The sequence below is a fragment of the Apodemus sylvaticus genome, chromosome 3 (assembly GCF_947179515.1).
Source record: "Apodemus sylvaticus chromosome 3, mApoSyl1.1, whole genome shotgun sequence".
Classification (NCBI taxonomy): domain Eukaryota; kingdom Metazoa; phylum Chordata; class Mammalia; order Rodentia; family Muridae; genus Apodemus; species Apodemus sylvaticus.
In genome coordinates, this window is record NC_067474.1 from 143,729,266 (window position 1) to 143,749,112 (window position 19,847).

The 19,847-nt window shown below is 54.0% G+C and overlaps 1 protein-coding gene across 9 annotated transcripts in view; it reads left to right on the top strand.

Annotated features, from left to right (window-relative positions):
* Window positions 1-19,847, top strand: part of Col16a1 (collagen type XVI alpha 1 chain) — a 51,676-nt gene that overhangs the window by 3,234 nt on the left and 28,595 nt on the right. For 5 of the 9 annotated variants that reach the window (XM_052177498.1, XM_052177497.1, XM_052177500.1 and 2 more), the window contains exons 3-38: window positions 566-640; window positions 728-845; window positions 1,770-1,893; window positions 2,157-2,423; window positions 2,968-3,048; window positions 3,173-3,298; window positions 3,979-4,053; window positions 4,309-4,335; window positions 4,792-4,827; window positions 5,703-5,729; window positions 6,671-6,733; window positions 6,977-7,018; window positions 7,102-7,146; window positions 7,228-7,263; window positions 7,637-7,699; window positions 7,990-8,034; window positions 8,119-8,214; window positions 8,391-8,429; window positions 8,860-8,904; window positions 9,076-9,111; window positions 9,693-9,803; window positions 10,137-10,172; window positions 10,397-10,432; window positions 10,508-10,618; window positions 10,877-10,921; window positions 14,415-14,450; window positions 14,590-14,634; window positions 14,923-15,054; window positions 15,731-15,766; window positions 16,361-16,468; window positions 16,738-16,860; window positions 16,966-17,019; window positions 17,412-17,453; window positions 17,974-18,009; window positions 18,092-18,145; window positions 18,297-18,365. In XM_052177498.1, the coding sequence (XP_052033458.1) occupies window positions 566-640; window positions 728-845; window positions 1,770-1,893; window positions 2,157-2,423; window positions 2,968-3,048; window positions 3,173-3,298; window positions 3,979-4,053; window positions 4,309-4,335; window positions 4,792-4,827; window positions 5,703-5,729; window positions 6,671-6,733; window positions 6,977-7,018; window positions 7,102-7,146; window positions 7,228-7,263; window positions 7,637-7,699; window positions 7,990-8,034; window positions 8,119-8,214; window positions 8,391-8,429; window positions 8,860-8,904; window positions 9,076-9,111; window positions 9,693-9,803; window positions 10,137-10,172; window positions 10,397-10,432; window positions 10,508-10,618; window positions 10,877-10,921; window positions 14,415-14,450; window positions 14,590-14,634; window positions 14,923-15,054; window positions 15,731-15,766; window positions 16,361-16,468; window positions 16,738-16,860; window positions 16,966-17,019; window positions 17,412-17,453; window positions 17,974-18,009; window positions 18,092-18,145; window positions 18,297-18,365 (2,540 nt within the window). The remainder of the gene's footprint in view (window positions 1-565; window positions 641-727; window positions 846-1,769; window positions 1,894-2,156; window positions 2,424-2,967; window positions 3,049-3,172; window positions 3,299-3,978; window positions 4,054-4,308; window positions 4,336-4,791; window positions 4,828-5,702; window positions 5,730-6,670; window positions 6,734-6,976; window positions 7,019-7,101; window positions 7,147-7,227; window positions 7,264-7,636; window positions 7,700-7,989; window positions 8,035-8,118; window positions 8,215-8,390; window positions 8,430-8,859; window positions 8,905-9,075; window positions 9,112-9,692; window positions 9,804-10,136; window positions 10,173-10,396; window positions 10,433-10,507; window positions 10,619-10,876; window positions 10,922-14,414; window positions 14,451-14,589; window positions 14,635-14,922; window positions 15,055-15,730; window positions 15,767-16,360; window positions 16,469-16,737; window positions 16,861-16,965; window positions 17,020-17,411; window positions 17,454-17,973; window positions 18,010-18,091; window positions 18,146-18,296; window positions 18,366-19,847) is intronic. The other 4 variants (XM_052177499.1, XM_052177503.1, XM_052177504.1 and 1 more) reach the window with 1 other exon arrangement.

Below are 19,847 nucleotides of genomic sequence, written 5' to 3' on the forward strand. Positions count from 1 at the left end.
CACCACCCATTGCCCAGGACACGTGTGCCAGTGCACGTGGCAGCCCTGGGGGCATGGGTATGCATAGCTCATGCGTGTATAGTCATGTATACACCATTGCACGAAACCCCAAGGGAGCCCGTAGCTCATTTCCTCTGTCCCTACCAAGGTATAACACCTGGAGGAACATTTACACACGTGCGCGCACACACACACACACACACACACACACACACACACACGGCTCCCCACTGCCTGGGCTCTGGTTGAACTGCCTAGCATTTCTTGTTTCTTTCACTCCCTGTCATAGGCCTGGCCCCAGCGGGGGTTGTTGGGAGGCTGAGGTGCTGGGGGCTCTGGGCCTGTTCTGCTGTTGATTCACTTAGGAAAAGGTCACCGGTCTCAGCCTTCCCTGTGCTGAGTTCTTCCTCCACAGCCAGGGTCAGAGGCCAAGTATGCTCACAGCCTCAAGACAGACTAGTTTAAAGGTCCAGGACTATGGACACGCCCCCTCCTGAGGTCCCAGGAGCCCTGCTGGGTGGTCACCCTCCTGAGTTCCTAATGCTCTGGGCTAACTCTGTCTCAGGTGAGCGGTGCCCCACCTCACAGCAAGAAGGACTCAAGCTAGAACACAGTAGTGACCCATCAACCAACGTGACTGGTAAGTGCAGCCTCTGCCAGCCCTTACCCACTTCCTGGAGTAGCCTGTACTTCTCCTCACCTGCTTTTCTTCTGGTGTCCCCCAAAGGCTTCAACCTCATCCGCCGACTGAACCTCATGAAGACATCTGCCATCAAGAAGATCCGAAACCCCAAGGGGCCGCTCATCTTGCGGCTGGGGGCTGCTCCGCTGACCCAACCAACTCGGTAAAGGACTCTGGTTGGTGCTGGAGTTCATACTGACCTCAGCCACACCCCTGCAACTCTGGCCCTGGAGGCTGATTTGGGGACTCTCCTGCCAAAAGTCTTCCTATTGTCCACTGCTGGGCTTGCAGGGTGGGCTTTCTGTGTGAGGTGCCTGGAAACCCAGCCTGCCTCCCAGGCAATGGCAGGACCAAGTTTGAATCCCATGGTCACCATGAGAACCCCAGGGTGGTTTCGAGAGCCTGTGTCTAGATGAGTGTTACCTTGTGCTGCCCAATTGCAGCAGCCGTTGGGCAGTCTGGCTCCCGCTGACCAATGTCGCCTTGTAGCTGTGTTCATGCAGAGCCCTTGGTCTTTTTCTCAGCATCCCTCCTTCTACCCCAGCCTGTACACCTCACTGGCTTCCTTGGGAGCCCCCTTGCCAAAGTTGGAATGTAATGCTGAGATAGAAAAACATTTAAGTTATTTATTATGTGTATGTTTGTTATGCCTGCACATTATGCGTGTGCACTACATGTATGCAGTGCCTGTAGAGGCCAGAAGGGGGCATCAGATCTCCCGAGACTCCAGTTACAGCTGGTCTGAGATGCTCACAGTGGGTGCTGGGAATCAAACCCTGATTTTCTGGGAGAGCAGCCAGTACTCTTAATCCTCTCTCTGGTTCTCTGAGATGATAATTCAAGGATGCTGTTAAGGCTCCTCTGCCCCATTGTACCCCATGAGACTTCATGGGGACAAGCTCCTCCTCCATAGTTCCCCACTGGCTGTCCCAGCAGCCCATCAACCCTTAGCACCCAGAAGGTACTCGGTGAATATGTTAGGATGAACATGTGTGTGTGTGTGTGTGTGTGTGTGTGTGTCTTGGAGGTGCGAGCTGTATCCAGCAGGCTCATCAGTTCTCAGAGTGCCTCCTCTTCTCCATTGCAGACGAGTGTTCCCTGGGGGCCTCCCAGAGGAGTTTGCCCTGGTCCTGACAGTCCTTCTGAAGAAGCACACCTTCCGGAACACATGGTACTTGTTCCAAGTGACTGATGCAGATGGGTACCCACAGGTGAGTCCACCGCTTCCCTCCCCTAGTCCGTGGGCTGTGGTTGTATCAGTCTAACTCAGCTTCTATTCAAACATTGGTTTCTGGGCTTCTCCACTCTGTCGAGAGGCTACCCCCAGCACCCAACACATGCTCTCAGGATGCCCTCCTCTGTGACCCAGCTAGCTTTCTCCCCTCCTGTGAGATAAGCTTCAGGCCCCAACTTGGCCAAGCTATGCCTCTAGAGCTCTGAATCTCTGTCCTTTCTCTTTCCCAATTTGTCACAGATCTCCTTGGAAGTCAACAGCCAGGAGCGGAGTCTAGAGCTCCGGGCACAGGGCCAAGATGGTGACTTTGTGTCCTGCATCTTCCCAGTGCCCCAGCTCTTCGATCTGCGTTGGCACAAGCTGATGCTGAGCGTGGCAGGCCGGGTGGCCTCTGTGCACGTGGACTGCGTCTCAGCCTCCTCCCAGCCTCTGGGGCCCCGGCAAGCTATCCGGCCTGGGGGACATGTATTTCTGGGCTTGGACGCTGAGCAGGGCAAGCCGGTTTCAGTGAGTACTGGGTTCCGGTTTCTGCTCCTACCTTTCAGGGAGCCTTGAGCTCCTGGGGGTGTGTTTCAGAGCCCTAGTGGAGCCATTGCCTTTCCTAAGCAGCCTAACCAAGCTAACCCGACAGGCCAGGCCCTCCAGCACGCGGGTTCTTTATGTCTCCAGCATGGTCCTAGCATCTCTCTATTGACTCTGATCCATCCTAGTCAGACGGATCACCTACTAAATTTGCATATTTGCACCTTTGCTCCTGCCTCCTCCTCTACCTGCAATGCTTTTCCTTGAGTATTCATTTACAGAACGGGTCCAGTTTGGATGGAGCCCCCTCTTCTTGCCCGCCTCCCCCATCCCTCTCCGTTCTTTCCCTCCCTCCCTCCTCTCTCTGCTTTTGGCAACAGCTCTATTCTCCCTGATTTCCTCCCACCCCTGACCAGCCCGGAAAGACCCTAAAGTCAAATCCTGGGGCGAAGATGTCTTTGAGCTTCTTTGGGGACCATGGGAAAGCTGTCTGATCCTCTGATAAGATGAACTTGTGTGTCCCCTGCAGTTTGACCTTCAGCAGGCGCACATTTACTGTGACCCAGAGCTGGTGCTGGAGGAAGGCTGCTGCGAGATCTTACCAGGAGGGGTGAGTAGCTAGCTCCTAGCACACGCTGTGCTGGGGAGGGGGCAGCCTGCGTAGGGAAGGCAGAGGTCTGAGGGTGCATCTGCCTCTGTGCTGACCCTGGCTGCCTTTCCCCCATATTGAGCAGTGTCCCCCAGAGACCTCCAAGGCGCGCCGGGACACCCAGAGTAATGAACTCATTGAGATCAATCCTCAGACGGAGGGCAAGGTCTACACCCGATGCTTCTGCTTAGAGGAGCCTCAGAACAGCAAGGTGGGTGAGCAGGGCAGACGGTTCTACCCCTAACCTGGCTGAGGCCTGCCACCAGCTTCAGCTGGCCATGTACCTAGGCTGGGGAAGTCCCCCAAGTGTGGCCTCAATGTAGGCATTACTTTATGGAACTCAGGGAGGCAGAGAGAAAGAGCCCATGGGGTAGCTCTATGCCTGCTACTTGTTGGCACTAAACACGCTGCAGCCCTGTTTCCGACTCTAGCTAGACCATCCTGTGGAGGGCAGGACCCCATTTGCAGTTTCTCCTATGCAGGGAAATCTGGGCCCAGAGGCCAGGCTGCACTGGTCTCTGGGCTCTCTTACTTCCCCAGCACCATGGCCAGCCACCCTGTCCACTCTCAAGCTCTTTGGGGATGGCAGAGGAACCTCTTCCTTCCCTCAGCCCCACCCTCAGGCTGGGCAGTGTCCCTGCCTACCCAGGCAGCATGCCCAGCTTTTGGCTGCAGAAACACAAGATCCCATTGATTCAATGCCTGTTTTCTACGACATCACATGGAGGGGGGGAAGGGGTGCCCGTGGGGACAGCCTCAGGGGCCTGAGCAAACCCTTGATGATCTGGGAGGTGCCAGATGCCAAACTAAGGGGGGTGCCTGGCATTCATGTGCTCTGCCTGGATACCCCATTCCAGCATGGACCCCAGAACTGTCCCTCTGTCTGCCCAGGTGGACGCTCAGCTGATGGGAAGAAGCAGCCAGAAGGCAGAACGGGGGACAAAGGTAGAGACGGCAGCTGAGGGGGTGAGCCCACGGTGCCCCCTGTCTGCCCTGCATTCCCTCCATAAAACCCCTGCGAGAGATGCTGTGCTCCCAGGCTCTTCCTGCCCGGACAGAGCTCGGCTGCATGGTGCCAGCTCTGAGAAGGGAAGATAGACTGGGCGGGACACAGTCCTGGGCATTCTCTAGAGAGCTGGCTCCTGCCTGTTCTTGTACAAGGGCTGGGAGCAATGTTTGGCCCCAGGTTCCTCTCTCACTCCCATGTCTCCTTTTTCTCAGGCCCACCAGGAGACTGGAGTCAATGAGGTGAGCCTTGTCTGGGCTGGACTCTAGGACTCTGGGAGGGAGGTGTCAGCACTCACTCGTTGGATAAAGGTTTGAGGCATAGAGCCGAAGGTGTAGGGGTGATGGATAACTGAAGTACCCAACGTTCCTGAGGGTTCAACTCTAGGCCTTGATTGCCCTGGATGTCCAGGAAGCCATTTCTGCTGAGCCAGAAGCCAGTAGCCATGGGCATCTGGGGAAAACCTAAGTCATAGCTGCAGAACCCTTTTCACTGACATATTGTGTGGCCTTGGGCTTGTTAATGTTTTACTGTTTCTGTCTCCATTTTCTTTTGTTCCTTTTGAAGAGGTGCTGTTTGGACCTTGAGGTGTGTGTGTGTGTGAGCGTGTGCATGTGCGTGTGCGTATGTGTGTGTGTGTGGGCAGGGCTAATCTCAGAGGCTCAGAACTGACCTGCAGGCCTGTTCTTCCTTTGCAGTGCCCACCCTGTGCCCGCAGTGCCCGGGAGAGCAATGTAAGTGAATGGAGAGGCATAGACAGTCTGGGAGTGGGCGTTGCCTGGAGTGCACTGGCGCTTCCTGGTAGAGCACAAGGGGGGCTTTGTTCAGTTTCCCATCACTCCCCTGCCTGATTCCCAGAGCTGTGCTTGTCCCCACCCCTAAGCCCACCAAGCCAGGGTGGGGGTGGAGAACAGGACTCAAGACCTTGGCTGCTGATTTCTGCTGTGCAGTTGCCTCCAGGCCTCAGGCCCACTTTGATAGGAAGGTGCCATATGACACCTTGGAGACCTAGAGGAGGGGAGGAGTGTCACATAGCTCAGAGCTTGGGCATTCTGCTCCTCCTCCTCCTCCTCCTCCTCCTCCTCCTCCTCCTCCTCCTCCTCCTCCTCCAGCTAGCCTAGCCCAGGCTTCCCAGTAGGAATTGTAAGGACAGGGCTTGGGGCTCACATGAGCCATTTGGTCCCTATTGTGCCACTTCTGTGGACAAAGAGACTGTTCTGAGCATCCATTCCCAAAAGGCATGAACCCCTAATTCTGGGGGGACTTAGAAGTACCCACACTTCTTCCTGCCTGCCTGCCTCTCTCTCTCTACCCAGTCTCTCATCAAATCCCAGATGCGCTGGGGTTGCCATGGCAACCGAGTGACCATGTTAGCCTAACAATTTGAGGTGGGGCTGGCCAAAAGCAGGCAGGTTGGAGAAAGCAGACCCCTATGTTGGCTTTATAGCCTTGAAAAATAGCCAGCAGGCTAATTGGCCTAGGGGCAGAACTGGCGTTGGGACTCCGGTCCTACCATCATGCTGTGTGAACCAGCTGACTTGCTTGCCCCCTCTAGGCCACTGGTTGCTCCCTGAAGTTCAATATTCTCTTCCTTCTTTTGTTCCCTTAGGTCACACTTGGTCTCTCTGGCCTCAAGGTAAGGCCTAGAAGTGAACAGAATTCTCCTGTGGTCTTCTGTGGTCCTTCCCACTTCCCTGTAGCTCTGCGTTTCTAGCAGGACTACCCCAGTGTGCATAAGCACCCTGTGTTAGAACCAGTGGGTGTATGTAGAGAGTCCAAAACTATACTCTGCTGAGGCCCTCTGTGGACCAGGCCCTGGGCCCTGTGTGTGTAATACCCATCCTAGGAGGCAGTGTTCCCCTTCAGCATCAGGGGATACTGAGGACCCTGTCAGTCATCGGGCAGTGGTTGTGTGTGGGTGTGCCTGTACGCTCTGGAACACACGTCTGTGCCCATGTGGCCACAGGCTGAAGGTTGAACCCATATACACCTGCGGGCCTAATGGGCCTTGAGCTTCTGAGTGGCATGGCTCATGTAAGCAAATGCTGTGTTTCCCTTGCCGGCTGTGGGCTCTGCCCGTGTATGGTCTCTGCAGCACCCCTGGCTTTCGTGCTCATTCCTGGAGGCGGGTGTTGCATCAATTCTGTTTTATTGATGGGAAATCTGAGTCCAGGGAGGTGACCTGCCTCTGCCCTGGGTCCCGTGTTAGCAAGCACCAGGCTTGAGCTCAGGAAACTTGACAATTAGCGGCCATGGGTTCACATCATCCTACATGAGTACGCAACGTGTTCACGTGCCGAGGACATGCTGCTGTGTGTGCTAATGTGCATGCCCGGGGGTGTGGGGGAAGGAATACTCCCTGTGTGAGACTGTAGGTTTGCTAAGCAGCCTTGTGGTGTATATGGAATCCATGTAGTGTGTGTAATGAGTGCATGGTGTGGAGGAGTGGGAGAGGGGAGTGTGTGTGTGTGTGTGTGTCTGTTTGCAGAGTCGATGGGTGGAGGAGGGAACCAGGGGTGGGGAGCACTTTTTGGAGGCTCCCTTTCAGCACAGTCATCATTTTGGTTTTCCCCACAGGGAGGGAAGGGTGAACGAGGCCTGACCGGACCATCAGGCCCCAAGGGAGAGAAGGGAGCACGGGTAAGTGTGCCCTAACCAAGTCCGCGTCCAGGCCTCTCTCACCTAGCTGGGGCTTCATGGGTGTGACCTAGCATCCCTTGTTCTCTCAGTGGGAAGCCTGGTCGCATGGACATTTCAACAGGGTTCTATCAGGGTTAATGTGTAGAAGCTTCTATTCTAGGAGCACCTGGGCCTTTCCTGGCAGCAGGTTTTTGTTGACACCCCCAGAAGGTCCCAGCCTTGACCCCTGTTCCTTATTCACAGGGCAATGACTGTGTCCGCATCTCCCCAGACGCCCCACTTCAGGTGAGACTGACTGGGAGGTGAGGCCTGTCTCAGGGCTAAGGCAGGGCCATTCTGGCCACTTAACCCCTCATCTCCTTTGTCAGTGTGCAGAAGGGCCGAAAGGAGAGAAGGGAGAATCAGGGGACTTGGTAAGCCTGGGACCCGCCACGGGGCAGGATGGGTCCTGGGTTCAGCCTCAACAATCATTTGTGCCCCCTTCCTCATCTCAGGGACCCTCAGGAGCCCCAGGATCAGCAGGCCAGAAGGTAACAGGCTGATGCTTGGAGGAGTAGGTCCCTGATGGACCGCAGGCACTATGTTCAAGAGGAAGGAAGTGTCTAAGGTCTTCCTAGAGGATGGCGACAGTTGGCAGGATTGACTGTCCCTGCCCCATCCCTTCTAGCCTTCTGCCTGGTCCAAACACCCGCCACATCTAGAAGGGAATGCCTGCATGTTTGTTGAATGCGCAGTCTGGCTGGTTTGGAAGTTCTTTCTGTTGTCTGCCCTCCTGTGGAAGGCATTCCTTTATAGAAGAGGCAGAGTCAGGGAGGGGGACTCTGGAAGGCACTTGCCCCTCCCCTGACAGGAACTTCGCTGCTTCTTTTCCTCAGCCTGCTCCCCTGTCTCTTCCTTCTCCAGGGCCAGAAAGGGGAGAAGGGTGACGGAGGCCTCAAAGGACTGCCGGGAAGGCCAGGACGAGATGTATGTGGCTGGGAACCTGCTCCCTAGGCCTCAGAATGCTAAGCTCTAACTCAGAGTCCACCCTCCTCCTCCTGGCCAAGGAAGTGAGGTGCTACGTCCCAGAAGGCATAGCAAAGAGGGAACAGCTGCTGAACCCGGCCTCTTGACCCTCAGCCTTTGTCATTTGCTGGTCTCAGGCACCAGTTGGGGTCTGGCATTGGGGGAGGGAAGGTGAGGGTTAATTACCCTCCTGTCTCGGTGGGGAAGGTACCAGGATCCTGGTTGTCCCTACCCGGCCCTCTTATCCACAGGGTCGGCCAGGAGAGATCTGTGTCATTGGGCCCAAAGGGCAGAAAGTGAGTTGCAGGTCTGGGTGTGGGAAGAGGGTATAAAGGTAAGGTTGTGCCTCTCATACTCACTTACGTGTGCGTGTGCAACAGGGAGACCCTGGCTTTGTTGGGCCTGAGGGACTGGCGGGAGAGCCTGGGCCCCCTGGCCTCCCCGGACCACCTGGGATAGGACTGCCTGGGACTCCTGTAAGTGTCCTTTCACCTGTCCTGCTGTCCTCTCCTGAAACCTTTGTGCCACCCAGGGTGGGGCTGAGTTGGGGATAAGACTTGGTCCCAGGAGTGCGGGTTGGAGGGTGGCTTAAGACAAAACTGATCACCATGCTATGAAGAGGAAATGTGTATCACCCTGTTTCTGCCATCAGGGAGATCCAGGTGGCCCACCAGGCCCTAAAGGAGAAAAGGTAGGCACAGGGGTGTTGTGGGCACTGCAGGCAGGGGTGCGAGATCATGCAGTGTGTGTGTCAGGAGGTGACCAGACATTGGGCTGAGAGAGGCTCAAGTAGCCAGAGTGCATGGGGTAGGAGGATTGTCTCTACTTCAGTACTAGCTGGGGTGGGAGCCTTGGCCTTGGTGAGCAGCCAGTACTGGAACTCTCTGTCTGTCTGTCTGTCACCTCCTCCTTGTTGTACTAGGGAAGGGTGCTCAGAGCCCTTGTTATCTCTTATCTTTTCCTAGAACTAGGCAAGCAGGAAGACAGGCAATAGGAAGAGAGGGTTTATCTTGCCAGTGGTCCACATGGAGATGGGAGGCTCAGCTGGGGGTCAGAATGAAGAGGCAAACAGGCAAAGGTCACATCCGTGGGAGCCTCCCCTTTAACCCTTCTGATTACAGGGCAGCTCTGGAATACCAGGAAAGGAAGGCCCAGGAGGGAAGCCGGTGAGTGGCCACAGTCCACCATGCCCAGATCTGCTCTTCCAGAGCCTCTGGGGAGAAGGGCTTGTGTCCTCAGCTCCTTCCCAGCATACCAAAATACCAATTCCTGTGCCCGGTATTAATGCCCCATGTTTTTTGTTTGTCTGTTTGTTTGTCTTTAAATTTTCCCAATAGGGGAAGCCAGGAGTGCCTGGGACAAAGGGAGAGAAGGTAAGCTCGGGGCCTGGCTGCCCTAGGTTGGGGTGGGAGCAGGTTCCACACTGAAGAGCAGGGACACTCTGCCCAGGTGCCGGGCCTGCCTCAGTTGACCTCAGGCGACATTTCTTTTACTGTGTCCATATTACTGTGGAAGGTTTGTGATCAGATCAGGAGCTTGCCGGGGGGGGGGGGGGGGTCAGCCATATGCAGACCCTGCCTCAGGCGGCTGCAGGGTTTATGAGCATGGAAGGTCACTGAGCTTCTCCCCCTGCAGGTCTCATATGTGTTAGGGACACATGTCAGTGACATATGTGTCAGGGACACATGTCAGTGACATATGTGTCAGGGACACATGTCAGTGACATATGTGTCAGGGACACATGTATCTCCCCTGGCTTGCTTTGAGGACATAGTCTCGGGATGTCGGGGACTCCTGTCCTGAATGAATGAGTCACTTGGACAGGAAGACCCTGCAGTTGTCCCGTTGTCCACTTTGATGATGGGAAACAGCTAATACTGCTGTGCCAGGAGGCTTTGTCCTTCCCAAGGTCTCAGCCTCACCCTAATCTCCTATGGTTCTTCTCTTCTGCTAGGGTGACCCCTGTGAAGTGTGTCCAACACTGCCCGAAGGGTTCCAGAATTTTGTGGGGCTCCCTGGAAAACCAGGGCCTAAAGGAGAACCGGGGGATCCTGCTCCGGCCACGGTGAGTACCCAAGTGGCCATGGAGGAACAAGGGACTCTGTGCTTCTCAGTACCACCAAGTTAGGCCTAGCGTGTAGCCTAGATGGGATTTGAACCATAGAGCTTGGTGTGGGCTAGAGTGTCCTCCCAGGTTTCCATGGCAACCTCCCAGCACTTTCCCCATGAGACTCTAGGGTATCCTTTGGGCAAGGTAGGGTGGAACCATCTCTTCCTGTAAGTGAAGCTTGGCTGGGTTTGGAGATTAGGTAGAGAAATGAAAGAAAGTGGTGAGGGCCAGGGTTAAGGTCGTGGGCCAGCCTCCTCATCGGACTCCTTCATATACCCTCTCTTTCAGGAGGGCCTAGGAACTGTTGGACTGAAAGGTGACCGGGTATGTAAAGACCTTTCTAATGTGGACATTTAGGCTAAGTTTATTTCCCTTTTTGTTCTGTGGGTCGATGGCTGCTCCCTCTAGGGTAAATCCCTCAGGAATAGGGCGATTTAAAGGGCATATATGCGGTATGTCACACTCTGTCCTTACATATGGTTAGAGCATTTGGGCTGCCCCGGTATGTCTAGTCTTAGCCCACAAACCAATTTTTTTTTTCCTTGCAGGGAGATCCAGGCATCCAAGGAATGAAAGGAGAGAAGGTAAGAAGCCCCGGGGCCCTGGTCCTCGCCTTCTGTCCACCTGAGAGAACTTTGACTGTTCTCTTTCTTCCCTAGGGGGAACCCTGCTCATCCTGCAGTTCAGGTGTCGGGGCCCAGCACCTTGGGCCCACCATGGGGGGCAGTGAAAATGTGGGCTCCCCTGGCCATGGCTTGCCTGGCCTCCCGGTGAGTGACTCGCCCTTGGCATGCTAGTGACTGTCCTGGCTCTTGAGGTCCCATGCTTTGGGGCAGGAACCAAGAGGTAGCCACTAAGCAGCCTATCCTCTGGTACTTTCCTCCGTCCCTGTGCTAGGCTGCTCCTTGTAAAGTAGTAACTGTCTAGCAATCCCTCGTTCCTTTCTCTTGCTGGTCGACACTGGGAGCATGGAGGGATGTCAGACAAAGATGCTGTAACTCCATCTTGGTGTTTTGTTTTGTTTTAAGGGAAAGTCTGGAATTCCTGGGCCCAGAGGCATGAAAGGAGAGAAGGTGAGATCTGGGCTAGGTATCAGGGTGGGGGGTGGGGAGTACGGGGGGTGGGGGGCACAGGCAAGGTGGGAGCAAGAGGGGGCAGCCCTGGGAAGCAAGTGAGGCAGGGGCCAAACTGCAGCCTCACATAGAAGCACATCCATCAGGGTTTCCCTGAGCGGAGTCAAGGGATTTAGTTCCAAGAACCTCATGTTCTCCACGAGAATTCCTTAGTGTTGTATTTTTAATTTAATGATAATCTAAAACGATTAAGCACATCCAAGACTACCTTAAAGCAAAATAATATTTAACTCTCCCTTTCTACTTATTATGTGCCAGGCACAGTTCCAAGCCTTGTGCACGTTTTAATCTCGTTTCATTCTCTCCAAGTTCTAATGGAGTCCATTCCTCCACTGTTCCCATTTTCCGGATGAGGAAAAGGAGATGTAAAAAGGCCCAGGGATCATCCAATGCCTCGTGGGTGTTTGAGCCCGGGGAAGTCTGGCCCCGGAGTCTATGATCTCCAGTACTTGGCTGGTCGGCTGGGTTTGGAGGCCCATTTTCACATTTGTATTTATGATTGTTCTGGAGATAGATGAGTGGGCTGGATTTCTAACAGAGGGTTGCTCAGATGAGGGGCTCTGTGGACATGAGAGTGTCTAAGGGGGAGACACATTGGTGGCAGGAGTGTTCAGACTCTCATGGTGTCTTAGTCAGGGTTTCTATTCCTGCTGCACAAATATCATGACCAAGAAGCAAGTTGGGGAGGAAAGGGTTTATTCAGCTTACGCTTCTGCATTGCTGTTCATCACAAAAGGAAGTCAGGACTGGAACTCAAGCAGGTCAGGAAGCAGGAGCTGATGCAGAGGCCATGGAGGGATGTTACTTACTGGCTTGCTTCCCCTGGCTTGCTCAGCCTGCTCTCTTATAGAACTCAAGAATACCAGCCCAGGGATGGTACCACCCACAAGGGGTCCTCCCCACTTGGTCACTAATTGAGAAAATGCCCCACAGTTGGATCTCATGGAGGCACTTCCCCAACTGAAGCTTCTTTCTCTGTGATAACTCCAGCCTGTGTCAAGTTGACACACAAAACCAGCCAGTACACATGGTATTTCTCAAATGGAGTTTTAGTACCTGTCCTAATCCCTGCTCACCTTCCATTAGTGTGTATGTGCCTGTGTGTGTGCATAGGCGTGGGTGTGCATGTGTGAACAAGTGCAAGTGTGCACGTTACTGAGATTGAACCAGGATCTAGCACATGCTTTGCAAGCATCGAATTACGTCCCCTGTTCCATAGAAACCTGAGGAACCTTTATTTTACCCTTTATTTTGTGATAGGGTCTCACACTAAGTTGCCCAGGTTGACTTTGAACTCAATATACCTTAGACAGGCCTTGACCTGTGATTCCCCCTACCTACCCCTCCTTAAATAGCTGGCTTAGAAGAGGCCCGTGCCACCAAGCGTGAGGAGCTTTTTCCATCACAGCAAATAGCATAACCCAAATCCCCAAAGCCAACGTCATCCTTCACTCCTTTCCCCGCATCGGTTCCCCCTTCATCCAGCCCAGCCATAAGTCCCGATGGTCCTGTCCACATCTCCCTCGCTCTCCCTGCTTCTCTCCATGTGTGCCACTGGGTCCCCATGGTCTCACTCCTGATGGTAGTGACCTCCTCTGGCCTGCGTGTGTCCACTGCGGCCCTTCAACAGCCCATTTATCACCGAGCAGTTAGTGCGCCTTTGTAGAAAGAGCTGCAAGACAGAACTTCCTGCTTACATGCCTTCTGGGACCTGACTCTGTGCCACAGGCCTGCCGGCCCTCATTCTGAACGTCCCCCCTCCTCAGTGCCTTCCTTTGCTTTAGCCATCAGAGCTCCTTCCACTCTGAAATCTGTGGAGACTGTTCCCACCTCCAGACTTCACTCCCGTAGAAACACAAAGGCCCCCTCCCGCCTCCTTTCAGAGGCTGCCTCATTCTCATCTTTGGGATGATCATGGTCCTACTTCTGAGCACTCGGTGTAAACAGGATCCCTTCTTGGTCTGCGTCATTGTCTCGCTTCCTTCATCACACTCGTTAGCGCTTAATGTGCCTCTTTTAAAAGCTCCAGCCGTAAACTGCTTGCCTTGCAAGCATGAGGACCTGAATTTGAATTCCTGGTGGCATCCACCCAAAAAGCCAAGAGCTGCTGGGCGGTGGTGCCACACGCCTTTAATCCCAGCACTTGGGAGGCAGAGGCAGGCAGATTTCTGAGTTCGAGGCCAGCCTGGTCTACAAAGTGAGTTTCAGGACAGCCAGGGCTACACAGGGAAACCCTGTCTCGGGAGAAAAAAAAAAAGGAAGAAAAAAAAAAAAAGAAAATACATTTTAAGGAATATATTCTGATCAGTTTCCAAAAAACCAAAAAAAAAAAAAAAAAGTCAGGAGCCATAGCACTGAGGGCGAGGAGACCCACCAAACCCTGGAGCTCACTGACCAGAGCTGCAGGGTCAGTAAGGAGAGGGGCGAGGGGCTAGAGAGAGGGTTCATCTCAGTCAAGAGCACTGGCTGTTCTTCTAGAAGATCCGGGTTCGATTCCCAGAAACCAATGGCAGCCCACAAATGTTTGTAACTCCAGTTCCAGGGGAATCTGACATCCTGACACAGGCAAAACACTAATGCTCATAAAATAAAAATAAATAGGGGACTGGAGAGATGGTTCAGTGGTTAAGAGCACTGACTGCTCTTCTAGTAGGTCCTGAGTTCAATTCCCAGCAACCACATGGTGGCTCACAACCATCTGTAATGGGATCTGATGCCCTCTTCTGGTGTGTCTGAATGGAGCAATGGTGTACTCATATACATTAAACAAAATCTTTTAAAAAAAATAAATTAATTAAAACGTGGAGAATGATCAAGGAAGATGCCTCATGTCAACCTCTAGCCGCTGCTCTTGTATACATACCACACATGTGCACACACATGCGTACACATACACTCACACGAACACACACACACACACACACACTGCTGAGAATATACTTCAGTTGGTAGACTGCTTGCTTGGCATGCTCAAAGCCCTGAGCTTGATCCCAGCATTTATAAACTGGGCAAGGGGATGCTCACCTGAGGCAGGAGGATCAGAAGTTCAAGGTCGTCCTTGACTACATAGCAGAGGGTTACTTTTTTTAATATATAAAAAAGCTCTTTCGTGTGCAAGGTCCAGGAGGCATTTTTGTCTGTGATGTTCACATTCATAGCACTTAGCCTAGTGCTCAGGAACAAAGGGCATTTGATGAACAGCTCTTGGAGAAAAGACTATGCCATCTCAGCCTTGGTAGCGTGAGGCTAGATCTGGGCTTCTGGGATGGGAACTGATTGTAGAGACATAGCTTCAAGACTGTGGCTGACAAGGCCAGGGGCTCACTGGGGAGCTGGGGGGAGTCCTAGTCCTCGAGTCTCACTAAGACTGGCTTGTGTTCCTGTAGCTCTTCCTGTTTCCCCTTTAACTGTATGCTCTCTGCTTGGCCCTCAGGGTAGTTTTGGCGACGCAGGGCCAGCTGGCGATCCGGTAAGTTCTCTTCAGATGGCAGTGTCTTAGGGGATGCAAGATGGCTGGTGCTGCTCTCACAGGGAAACTGAGAGGCTTGGGCTGTGTCTGCACAGGCTAGGCTGGTGCTGGACATTGTTTTATGTGGCTTCTCATGCAGGGACCACCAGGACCAGTGGGACCAGCTGGCAGCAAAGGGGCAAAGGTCAGTCTGGGGCATCCCTTGCTTGCTGCCAGGGCACACCTCTGAAGATGTCTCTGTTCTGGCCCATTCTACTCCAAATCCTGGGTCCCCTGCAGTCTGTCGGGTAAATTCCGGCTCTTACTAGTATGGGCTTGCTTCTGTCTTGTTTTGTCCTGTGCTCCCAGTCTCTCCTGAGACATCATTGACTTGGTAGATGTGCCACATTGGCGCTGGCTACATTCTGCAGACCCAGATCCTGAACCTCAGGCCGCCACGGGAGCCCCTTAACCCACTGTCCTCGCTCTGCAGGGGGAGCCGTGTGAACCCTGTGCAACCTTGTCCAAGCTACAAGATGGGGACGCTCGTGTGGTTCATTTGCCTGGCCCAGCCGGAGAGAAGGGAGAGCCTGGGCCCCCAGGCTCCGGGCTGCCTGGGAAGCAGGTAAGTTCTGGAGCCGGTCATGGGCAGATGCCAGAAAGCGCAGAGGTCCCCGCAGCATCTCTAGACTTCCTGGGCGGAAGGGCCAAGTGGGATGAGATCGACACCTCTGTGTCCAGCGCAGCCTGCTTCCATGCTTGGTACAGGCTCTGTCCTTCATCCTGGGACATAGAATGGCAGAGCATCAGCAGAGCTGGGTTCCAAGCTGGCTCTGGTTTTTTTTGTTTTTTTTTTAAATAAGATCTTTGACTTGAGCACTTTTGTTCTCTGTCTCTCTGGGTCTGGTTCTTGGAGATGACACTAGGTCACGATTTGTGTGAGGCCCTGAGTGGCGCACAGAGACGCCAGAGAAATAGCAGTTGTAACTGTGGTCTGAGAGCTGCTGTTAGTGGTGACAGCAAACACTGGCCCGGCCGAAGAATAATCTCACAAGAACTCTGTGGTGCAGAAGCCTACATTGTTTGATCACCCTCGTTTGACTGATGGGGAAACTGAGGCTAGATGAGGGGGATGGGGAGGTGACCTGCCTAGGTCATACAGGCAGAAGTGTCTCCAACGCTAGCCAGGTTCCCTAGCAATGGCGTCTCACGGTCCCCACATCCCCTGGGTCTCCCACAGTGCTGGGTACCCAGGGATGTTCATTCTGAGGGCATGGGTTCTGAGACCATTTCCTCCTTAGGGTAAAGCAGGAGAACGTGGACTCAAGGGGCAGAAGGTGAGAGAATGTGATGGGCATAGAGGTGGGTGGGTACCCTAGTCTCCATACAGGCCTCTCTGTCCCCTCCTCCCCTCCCTCCCTTCCTTCCTTCTCCCTCTCCCTTTCTCTCCTCTCTCTCTCTCCTTCCTTTCTTCTTTAATTGAAAATACATTTTAGCCGGGCAGTGGTGGCGCACGCCTTTAATTCCAGCACTTGGGAGGCAGAGGCAGGCAGATTTCTGAGTTCGAGGCCAGCCTGGTCTACAGAGTGAGTTCCAGGCAGCCAGGGCTACACAGAGAAACCCTGTCTCGGGAAAAAAAAAAAAGGAAGAAAAAAAAAAAGAAAATATATTTTAATGGAATATATTCTGATCAGCTTCCCCCCAAACTCCTCCCAGATCCTCTCCACCTCCCCACCCATCCAGCTCCATGTGACCCCCACCCTCCTCTCTCTCTGAAACAAACCGCCCCCTTCCCTTGGTTGCTCCTGCCAATCTCCACCCCCTTCTTAGCTCCCAGCCCCCAGAAGGGACTGTGATTGCCCACAGGTCTCAAGGGGCACCCTGCCCCGAGCTGGGTGACACTTGTTCTCCTTAAATACGACCCCATACAGGGGGATGCTGGGAATCCAGGAGACCCTGGAACGCCGGGCACCACAGGGCAGCCTGGAATATCCGGAGAGCCTGGGATTCGGGGTCCTGCAGGACCAAAAGGAGAAAAGGTGGGTGGGCCAGGCCTGGGGGAGGGGTCTGTAGCGTGGGCAAATGGAAATGAAGGGGCGATACTGAGTGGGACTGCGGAGAGAGAGCCTCGAGGGAGCCCAGAGCATCCGATGCCACAGGCGCTTTACTGCAGCTTGGAGTATCTGGGACCGATTTTGTTTTCTCGGTGGAGGAGAGACAGAAGAGGGGTGGGGCTCTCAGAGGATGCAGGGGCTCCCTTTGCAATGCCCCCAGGCCTAGCTCACAGGCATCCCCTGTCTCTGACTAGGGTGATGGATGCACTGCCTGCCCTAGCCTGCAGGGGGCGTTGACCGGTGGATCGGGACTGCCTGGGAAACCAGGTCCCAAAGGAGAGCCAGGTCCTGAAGGTGTGGGTCGGCCCGGTAAACCAGTAAGTGCCACCGGCCCGTTCTCCCATCCTTCCCTGCCTGCGTGTGGCGTTCTCTGTCTGTCCAACACACCGAGGGTAATCCATGGGCTCCCTTGTACCTTTTAGGGCCAACCTGGTCTACCAGGAGTTCAAGGGCCCCCAGGACTGAAGGGCACTCAGGTTTGTATGGGAATGGAGGCTCCCTGGAGTGCTTCTCTGGGAGGAGGAGGGGGGAGAGGGGGAAGGGGAGGGAGCAGGGAGGGGGGGGGGAGAAGGAGGAAGAGGGGGGAAAGGGAGGAGGAGGGGAAGGGGAGGAGGAAAAGGAGGAGGGGGAGGGGAGGGGGGAGAGGAGGAGGAAAAGGAGGGGGGAGGGGAGGGGGAGAGGAGGAGGAGGGAGGAGGGGGCAGGAGGAGGAGGAGGGGGCAGGAGGAGGAGGAGGAGGGTAGGAGCTGTGGGACTGAAGGCCTGGAATGAGGAATTCCTGACTGGTAAAAGGTGGAAGTAGAGAAGGCTTCAAAGAGGCTGGGGCCTGGGCTGAGAATTTCCAGCCAGGGGTTGTTTTCCCTCTTCAGGGAGAGCCTGGACCTCCAGGCACAGGAGCTGAGGGAGCCCAGGTGAGTATGTCTCCCATCTTTGCCTTCCTGCTTGCTTCCAACACTTCCATAGCTGCCAGCTCCCCAATCCAGAGGCCTTTTCTGTCACTACATGCTAAGGGCACAGCTATGGTCAGGGGTCACAGCAGTCTCAGCCTGATATCTGGATATCTGTATTGGTCTCTCTCTCTCTCTCTCTCTCTCTCTCTCTCTCTCTCTCTCATTTTTTAAATGGAAACAGAGTCTCTCTACATAGCCCTGTCTATCCTGGATCTCACTATGTAGACCAGGCTACCCTTGAACCCACCCTACTCTGTCAGTGCCTCTGTCTCCTAAGTGCTGGGATTAAAGAAGGGCACATCCCACCATGCTTTGCCAGAATTTGGCTTTGCCCTTATTACCTTAACCCTTGAGTCTTCTTGGGGAGCTCTCTTGAGTTGGGGATGACAGACATCCTCCCAGATCTGCCAGCGACACGGGTACAAGGGGCAGGCAGGTGCCTTTGGCCACTGTGCCGCAGACTGCCTATTTTGACTTGCAGGGGGAGCCTGGAATCCAGGGTTTGCCTGGCACTCAGGTAGGTCTATGGCCTGGAGGTGGCTGACGGGGCAAGGGACCATTTTACTGGAAGAGATTACCAGATGTGCTTCCATTTGCAGGGCCTTCCCGGACCTCGGGGACCCCCTGGCTCAAGTGGAGAAAAAGGTGCCCAGGTGAGCCTCCTCTGCCGCAGTCGCTGGAGCTGCAGCATGGGCACCTGAGGCCAAGGGACGCTGGTCAGAGGGGCGGGCGCCTGAGATCCAATTGTGTGCCTCTCACTGCTGGCTTCAGATCATGCCTCAGCAGCCTGTCCTCTCCCCACAGGGACCGCCAGGGCCCAAAGGAGCCACAGGACCCATGGGACCTCCTGGTGCTAGTGTCTCTGGGCCTCCGGTAAGAGCCTTTCCTACACAGGACTATGCTGGGCCCATGACACTGTTGCTGGGGAGAAGGCGCTGAGCTACCGCTCCTGTCTCCACAGCCTGGGATGGGAGGAGACAAGCCTCCTGGGCTGTCCTCAGGAAAGGAAGACACACTGGGATTGTCTTTAAATGTTGATAGTTTATCTCCACCAAGTTTCTCTCTCTCTCTCTCTCTCTCTCTCTCTCTCTTTCTCTCAGTATGTATGTGCGTGTGTATGCATGTGTGTGTGTATGCGTGTGTGTGTGTGTGTAAGTTTGGATGCTAGGAATTGAACTCCAGTCCTCTGGAAGAGCAGCAAGTACTCTTAATCTTAACTGCTGAGTCATCTCTCAGTACGCGCCTCTCTCTCTCTCTCTCTCTCTCTCTCTCTCTCTCTCTCTCTCTCTCTCTCTCTCACACACACACACACACACACACACACACATGTTCAAGGCTTGCTACATAAGCTGGAGGTCCCAAATTTGACCCATGGGTCCCCACATCCATGTAAAAAGTCAGATGTGGCCAGGGATGCGGCAAACGCCCTTAATCCCAGAAGGCAGAGGCCCTGGATCTCTTCAAGTTCAAGGCTAGCTTGGTCTACACCGCCTATTTCAGGACAGCCAGAGCTATAGAGAGAGATCCTGTCTCAAAACCAAACAACTCAGGAGACAGAGGCAGGTGGATTTCTGAGTTAAAGGCTAGCTTGATCTACAGAGCAAGTTCTAGGACAGCCAGGGCTACATAGAGACATCCGGTCTCAAAAAACTACTACCACCACCACCAATAACAACAACAAACACCGGTCAGATGTGACTTCGTGTGCCTGTGGCCCCAAAGCTGTAATCCCTAGGGCTCGCTGGCCAGTCAGCCTAGACTAATGGGAAAGTTCCAGGTCCCCAAGAGAGGTCATCTCCTAAACAAACAAACAAACAAAAGCCAGGATAGGTGGTTCCTGTGGAATGAGAGCCAAAGTTCATTTCTGACCTCTCCACATGCACACACACACATATGTGTACCCATACCTGTAAACATATGCACACATACACATGCACACGCATACGTGTGCACACACATTCACACACACACAATTTTCCTTTTATTTTATGTGTATGACTGTTTTGCTTGCACATGCATGCCTGGTGCCCACAGAGGGCATCAGACCCTCTGGATCTGCAGCTGCCCGTGGTCCTGAACTACCATGCAGGTGCTGGGACTCTGACCTGGGTCCTTTGCAAGAGCAATACGTGCTTTTAACTGTTGAGCCATCTCTCCAGCCCAGTACTATAATTTTAAAATCCGCCGTAGTAATTACTAGAGCGTGTTCCCACGAGGTGTGATGAACCAGTCTCCATGATTAGCATTTCATCTTCTGATCATTTCTTTGTGTCCAGAGCCCTCCGCTACTCTGCTGTTTGTAAACTGGGGTCACCTCCCTGCTCTGTAGAAGACTAGAAATTGTTTATCCAAGCT